Genomic DNA, 7,929 nt, shown 5'->3' with positions numbered 1-7,929 from the left:
TGTGGCCTATTAGAAACTATTATATGTTTATAAACTATTATCTAGCATAAAATTAGTAGAAAAAATAGTACAATTATTTTTTTAACTATCATGAACATGAAATATTGTATAGATCTGTCACACATTTTGCAAGCAGCTGTTACCCTATGATTTTATCCCATCACAACAAAAAAGGAGAAAAACATTACTAAAAGTATGGCACTCCAGAAAAATCATCTTGACACTTTCTACTACAGAATGTCACAGACTTGTCTACATACAAGAAAATGATCTCTTTCTATTTTCTTAGTTTACACAAACTGAATTTCATGCACAAACATTTAATAAAGTTTTTTTTAATCATTATTTTGTTTACTTTTATTTTATTTGTTGTTTATTTCTATAAAATTGATTAGATTCAAGAAAATAGATTAGGGGTTTAAAGTGTATTTATGTTAGATGTCCCAGATGTTGCTGTCAGGGTTACAATATTTATGTAAAATATTTATATTATATTTATTCCTTTCATTTAAAAAAAAAAAGCTGCATTTTCTAAGATTTTCAGGCTCTATTTGATACCTTAATCGTGGAAAATGCCATAAGCGTTCCTTAACACATTTCCCAGAAGCCTTTGCTGTAAAACATGTGACGCATTTAACCTGCGACTTCAGCGCGTTGTTTGGTGTTGTGCGTTAGTAAGTCGTTGCATGTTAGCTAATAATCTTGTTTCTTAAAGTGAGAAGTGGAGACGCTCTGAAAATGTAAGTTGGAGCTCATTTGACCCTGAAAACTATTATAAAGACCTCGTTCAGTAAAAACTAGTGTTTATTATCTTAATTGGCGTTTATTTTCACGCTCTATTCGTAGATGTCTTTGGCAGACGAGCTGCTTGCCGACTTGGAAGAGGCAAGAGAAGAAGAGGACGGGCAGTACCCCGGTGAAGAAGAGGGTGAGAGTGATGGGGAACCCAGCGAGAGACAAACTGGAGGTCTGGAGGACATACCCGAGGAGATGGAGGTGGATTACAGTGGGACGGAGAGTGTCACATCCATAGCAAAACTAAGACACAGCAAGCCAGTGAGTTTTTGTGTTTAATCATATTTATCTGGATTCTCCCTTAAGCGTTACGCTAACTTACCGGTAATGCAAACTTCTTGACTTTCCTCAGTTCGCTGAAATCATGGAAAAAGTCGGTCAGTATGTTGGAAATCAAAAAAAGAATTCGGAAGGTAAGCAAGTACTTCTACTTTACGAAACCGAATACTGATATTGATTTTACATATTTAACATCTTTCCATTCTCTTCAGTATCTGGACCTGTCGAAGCAGACCCAGAGTACAGACTCATCGTCTCCGCCAACAATCTGACCGTGGAAATAGACAATGAACTTAGTGAGTTTACTATTTTTAATCTGCAACATCTTCCTTTTATGTTAAATTACAAGATTTATAACAATTTTCCAGCACGATAACACCACTTCCTCTTTATTTCCTCCCCAGATATCATTCACAAGTTTGTTCGTGACAAGTACTCCAAAAGGTTTCCTGAACTGGAGTCCCTGGTGCCAAATGCACTAGATTATATCAGAACTGTTAAGGTAGAAACCTGTTAGTCTCAAGCCTTTGTGAGCAGCCTGTTCATGCAAAAAAAAAAAAAAAAGCCATCATATTAGTTATGTACTCTGATCTGTGTTTTGCCTTTTAAATCTAAGTTCACGTGTGTGTTATAAGTTCATGTGTTTGTGTGTGTTCAGGAGCTGGGCAACAATCTAGAGAAGTGCAAAAACAACGAGACCCTCCAGCAGATCTTGACCAATGCTACTATCATGGTGGTCAGTGTCACCGCCTCAACCACACAAGGGTGAGTGAGTGGATAGATTGATTCAGTATGATTAGAGGAAGATAATCTATAAAAAAAATTTATTGTAGATATTTGCTAATGTTTAAAAGTTGGGGTAAGAAATTAAATCCAGTTTACATTGAATTGATTAAAAGTGACAGTAATGCCATTTGTTTTTATTTCAAATAAATGTTGTTCTTTTGACCTTTCGACTTATCAAAGAATCTGAAAACAATATTTAAAAAAATTAAGCAGCACAAATGTTTTCAACATTGATAATAAGATTTTTTTTCTTGAGCACCAATCAGCATAGCTGAAGGATCTTGTGACACTGAAGACTGCTGAAAATTCAGCTTTGCCATCACAGGAATAAATTACATCTTAAAGGGGTCATGAACTGGCTTTTTTAATATTTTTCATATTCTTGTCTGAGGTCAACTTATGACGTTCGCTTGGTATTTACATTCAAAAACACAGACATGAAAACTCCTCACCTTTCATACTTGCATCATACTTTGTGAAATGAAAGCGAAGATGCCAAGTAAATAATTGCAGCCGTGATAAGCATCAGAGACTTCTTTCAAGAACATTTTAAAAGAATTATCAACCCCAAACTTTTGATAGGTAGTGTAATGTTGCTAATTTTCTGATTACATTTTTGGATGTTTGCAGAACGATGCTTGGTGATGATGAGCTCCAGCGATTGGAGGAAGCGTGTGACATGGCCCTTGAGCTCAACCAATCAAAACACAGGATCTATGAATATGTGGAATCCAGGATGTCATTTATTGCTCCAAATCTTTCCATTATTGTTGGAGCTTCAACTGCTGCCAAAATCATGGGTGAGAACAAGAGATTGGAGGCTGCTGAATAAAGTGCATAGTTCACCCAAAAATAACAGTTGTCATTTACATGTTGTTCCAAACCTACTTGATTTTCTTCTGTGGGACAAAGGTGGTTAATTGTAAAGAATGTTATTTTAGTTTTTTGGGGGGAGAACTATTCATTTAAGATGCTTATGCTTGATCGCAATCAATGTACCGCTTTTCATCCCTTCTATTTCTGATCTGTTTCTGGCCACATGCACTCATTACAGGTGTTGCTGGTGGGCTGACTAACCTGTCCAAGATGCCTGCATGTAATCTGATGTTGCTGGGAGCCCAGCGGAGGACACTGTCTGGATTCAGCAGCACGTCCCTGCTGCCCCACACAGGCTACATCTACCACTGTGATGTAGTGCAGTCTCTGCCTCCAGTGAGCATCAACCTTTTTGCTTTCACTTAATTATTTTTCATTTCATTTATTTGATTCCATTTTTCTATGTTTCCAGGATCTGAGGAGAAAAGCAGCTCGTCTGGTTGCAGCTAAATGCACTCTGGCTTCTCGTGTGGACAGTTTTCACGAGAGTACTGTTGGCAAGGTCAGCGATCGCATCAGTAGCCACGTTTTATATGGAAATCATTACGATTGTTGAGTCCGAACATGGTGTTTACATGGATGCTAAATAAAGTGATGGGGTTGATGTGCACAGAGATTCCTGCTGTTGTCGCATACTAACCATCCTCCTTTTCTTTATTTTAAAAAGCAGACTTAACATTTAGCCATTGCAGATCCTAATTAGGAGACAACGAGCACACACAGCTTTTTGCCATGATACTTGTATTAGTCAAGCAGTAAAAACTCCCTTTCCCAAAACAAGGTGTCTGCAGATGAGAGTCCAAAGCAAGCGCTTGTGGGACAATGTTGTCCTGCTCTACTTCACAGATGAGGAGCGGAAAGAGATTTTTAGATTGACACGACAGTCATTTACCATATTCAACATCAGCTCGTTCTGTGCGTAATGCACCCTTAGGCCATTTTTACATTGCACATGCACAAAAATTTCCAGTTTCGTTTTTCAATCCGATCAATTGTTTACATGTATTATCGAACGGATCAGAACAGGTTTATCCCACCCCTTTCAAACTGATTGGAATTTCAGTCAGTTTGGGCATTTTTATTTCGATTTAGGTTTTTACATGGAGCATTTTCAATCGGATTGGACTTTTAAGCTGATTGTAATCAGAATGTAAAAGCACCTATTGTCTGCATCACTGTACAGTTAACTCATGTCAGATGTTAAAGTTAGACCATCTTTGCTGTAAGAAAATGTTTAGAAGTACTATATTACCTTCTCTTGATTAACTTGTGTGTTTGTTTGTGTGCAGGTTGGCTATGATCTGAAGGAAGAGATCGAGCGAAAGTTTGATAAATGGCAGGAGCCCCCTCCAGTCAAGCAGGTGAAGCCTCTTCCAGCTCCCCTGGATGGACAGAGGAAGAAGAGAGGAGGAAGAAGGTGAGGGTCATAACGGGTGGGAATGATGGGTCCCTGTGGTGCCAAGAAAATGTCATTTCGTAATATTATTTTTCTCAGAGGAACATTGAGATTTTGCATTGCAATATTTTTCTGTTTTTACGTTCGCTCAGGTATCGTAAAATGAAAGAGAGGCTGGGTCTGACAGAAATCAGGAAACATGCCAACAGAATGACATTTGCAGAGGTTAGTTGATTTCTGTCAATATTTCTCCATTAGTATTTTGGATTAGTATTAATAACTTAATTAATCCATGACATTTCAAAACGGTCTATTACAAACTTTCTGTCTCTCTGCCTGTAAGATCGAGGACGATGCTTATCAGGAGGATCTGGGCTTCAGTCTCGGTCAGCTGGGAAAGTCTGGCAGTGGCAGGGTCAGGCAAGCTCAGGTCAATGACTCCACCAAGGCCAGAATATCCAAATCCTTACAGGTATGTCTGCTTACTGTAACATAAATCTCTGTAACATAACATAAATAGAAATAAATTCTAATTCAAAAGTAATTTTTTTTTTTTTTTTTATGTAACTTCTAATCTTAAATGTATTTCTATACACTACCGTTAAAAATTTGGGGCCAGTAAGATTAAAAAAAATAATAATAATTTAAATTAAAGACTTTTTTGCTCACACTGTGGGTTTTAGTGGGTTATGTGAATGCCTGATGTGTAATTTGTTCAAGTTCAGACAGATAATCTTTCTCTCAAAGTCGTTCAATACTGTTTATGCATCAGTAAATCAAGCCAGTGACTAAGCGATCAACTTCACGTCGTTTCTCTTAGTAGGATGAAAATAATCTTACTTAAACTGTGATTAATATACAGATAGCGATCAAAGAACAATCCCTTTCCAGTCGCCCAAGCTGTCAATCACACAGCGTGAGTTTATCTGGACACTTGCCAAAACTCGTTATGAAATCAATGACGCTGTTACACTGCACAATGAAGCTCTTACTGTACGTACATCATGTTTGCATTGGTGAAATCATTAGTGAGAGTGCAGAAACTGCGTTGTAATGATGAGATCTTCATTCACGCGATCACAGGTTTACGCTGAAGTCTCACAGCAGCCAATCACAGCAGTGGGCGTTTACGCTGAAGTCTCACAGCAGACACGCCCCTTCAAACAGAGTGTTCAAATCAAAGGCTAAAATCAGGCTAGGAAAAATGCCTTTTATTTCTAAATTATAACAAATTTTGATCTAAAAAACATACTAACATTATAAGGGCACCCCAGGAAACATTCTAAAATAATAAAATAATCCATACAATGGCAACTTTAATATAATTATTTTTTTCCTGTTGTGTTTAATGCGTTCGATGCATTTATTTGTAAATGTTTTGTTTTTGCAGCGGACACTGCAAAAGCAGAGCATGACGTACGGTGGCAAGTCCACTGTCAGAGACCGATCATCTGGAACCAGCTCAAGTGTGGCCTTCACTCCTTTACAGGTACACAAACGCGTGGGAATCACACGTCTAGAAGTGGTTACATCCTTTGCATTTAAATTGTTCTCTCACAGAGCTGCACAGTTTCCGTGTTGTTCACTCGCTGAAACTGACTGACAGCTGTGGTTTGGTTGATTGATCTGTTCACTGTCTGCTGTCTCTCAGGGGCTCGAGATTGTGAACCCGCAGGCTGCAGAAAAGAAGGTGGGCGAAGCCAATCAGAAATATTTCTCCAACATGGCCGAGTTCCTCAAAATCAAGCGTGAGAAGGAGGACAAGGTGTGAGGCTGTGCGTTAGACGGAAGAAACCACAAATATCGACAGCCGAGGACGGATTCACACTTCAACCGCTAATTTATACCCCGACACCACACCCACTCTGGACAGCACAAGGACATGTGACTGGAGATCTTTCTGTGCAGAGGATATGAAGAAGGAGAGCAACATGTTCTGGTGTACATTTAGATTTTTGTTCATTTATCTTTTTTTATTGTGTACAAAGGAATTGTGAGCTGTATATAAATCACAAAGAACATGGTAAATGCAAGTTGTTTTAAGCCTTTTTTTTTTCTCATTTTCGTCTTTGGCCAACATTTTGATTAAATAAAGTTGCTCATCTAGTTGTACCAACATTGTCACTAGTCCTTTTTAATTTTAGTTCAAAGCCAGCTGTTTTTTTTTCTGTGTGCGATGCATTTTCTTTCCCTGAGGAAACTTGTATTACATTTAAAATGGTTTGAAATGCTTCCCAAGAGAATTTCATTTAGTTTAGTATGTTTGCATAAAACATGCTTGAATATGCAAGCATTTCAATCTCTTTCCTATTAGAGGAGACCCATCTTCCCCATGTACATTTCTGCAATCATAACGTTTTGGTATGTCATGAATTAAATATCTGAATACTTCATTTTCAAAATAAATGTTTAATGTCAAAAGGCTCTGTCAATTTTTTGTAATGCAAGTAAATGCTGGGTGTACAAGTAGTTTTAACTAACAAAATGGTATATTGAAAGAAATTTGGTGTCACATTTATCTTAAGTGACCTGTCAATCCTGTTATGCAACATTTCATGTTCATGAAATACATTTAATTTAGTTACATTTTCAGTGTCAACTCTTACATAACAGTAGAACAAGGAACACAATGTCATTTGAAAAATGTCTTGTGTTTTTATGTGAGAAGCGCATTTGAGATGAGTTGACTGGAAGTGGTGCTCTACTAATTTTAAGTAATCATGGTCTTATTATGCTTTATTACACATCTCTTATTAGCCAAATGCAGACTAGTCTATTAATACATTTCAGTATACTACTAAAACTATGTTTTTGACTTGTAGGCCTACGCTTTTGTTTTTTGGCCTATAGTCAATATCGACTTATCGCACGATAAATGTTAACAAACGGTACGAATTACCAAAAGAAAACGTAGGCTACATCTCCCAAACTGCCATTCCATCCTTGTACAATAAAGTAAAAGACGACATTCTGAAGGAGATAAAATACATCTCCTTTTACTCTGCCACATGTGGTCAAGCTCAAATATGACGCCTTATATGAGCTTGACCGTACACTAGATAGGCCTAACTGCTGAATGGACTCTGCAGTCAAAGTGTTTAGAGACCGTATAATATCCCAGAACCACACTGCGGATGTAGCCTACTTGCTGAAGCCCTTCAGTCTGCTTTAGACACCTCGACCTAACACAAGCTGGATGGCGACTTGCATGGCTGACACCGCCGTCGGTGTATAAATGGGTGAATGTGAGGCTATGTAAAGCGCTTTGGTGGCCATAGGTCTGTGAAAGCGCTATATAAATGCAGTCCATTTACTTCCATAGGAATCTTGTCAACCTGAGCTGGCTAAAGAAGAGAGACCTGAGGAAGGCACAGACTGAAACCAATGTATATTTTCCACAGGATGTCGCCGCACGATGGGGTACCATGCAAAAGATGATAGAGAGGGTGCTAGAGCAACAAGAGACGTGTCCTGGTTGAAGATCGAAAACATGGCCACCTCGACCCAACCTGGGGTGCGTTTCCCGAAAGCATCGTTAGCCAACTATGGTCGCAAGTTCCCTCGTTACCAATAGAGTTCAATGGACTTTGCGATGAACTTGCGACCATAGTTGGCCAACGATGCTTTCGGGAAACGCACCCCTGGCAGGATGTTTCTGTGTTGGAATAAATTAATGCAGCAATGAAGCTAGTGGCTGATTTCATGGATGTCCTCTCAGGGGAAAAATATGTCACTGTGTCCTCAGTAAAGCCTGTGTTGGAACTTCTTAAAGGCGAACTTTTATCACCAGATCCCAA

General features: G+C 38.5%; 1 protein-coding gene across 1 annotated transcript; it reads left to right on the top strand.

Annotated features, from left to right (window-relative positions):
- The first annotated feature begins 617 nt into the window (after positions 1–617).
- prpf31 (PRP31 pre-mRNA processing factor 31 homolog (yeast)) lies at positions 618–6,553 on the top strand. The gene is made up of 14 exons (XM_084090081.1): positions 618–740; positions 847–1,056; positions 1,148–1,208; positions 1,287–1,370; positions 1,479–1,576; positions 1,733–1,839; positions 2,491–2,660; positions 2,915–3,072; positions 3,149–3,238; positions 4,026–4,153; positions 4,285–4,357; positions 4,476–4,604; positions 5,523–5,621; positions 5,784–6,553. The coding sequence occupies exons 2-14, from the start codon at positions 847–849 to the stop codon at positions 5,901–5,903; spliced, it is 1,527 nt and encodes a 508-aa protein (XP_083946207.1). The 5' UTR covers positions 618–740; the 3' UTR covers positions 5,904–6,553.
- Positions 6,554–7,929: the final 1,376 nt, after the last annotated feature.

The sequence above is a fragment of the Abramis brama genome (genome assembly GCF_963993115.1).
Source record: "Abramis brama genome assembly, chromosome: 17".
NCBI lineage: Eukaryota > Metazoa > Chordata > Actinopteri > Cypriniformes > Leuciscidae > Abramis > Abramis brama.
Note: the sequence above shows the minus strand (reverse complement) of the source record. Positions and strands in the feature narration are given on the sequence as shown.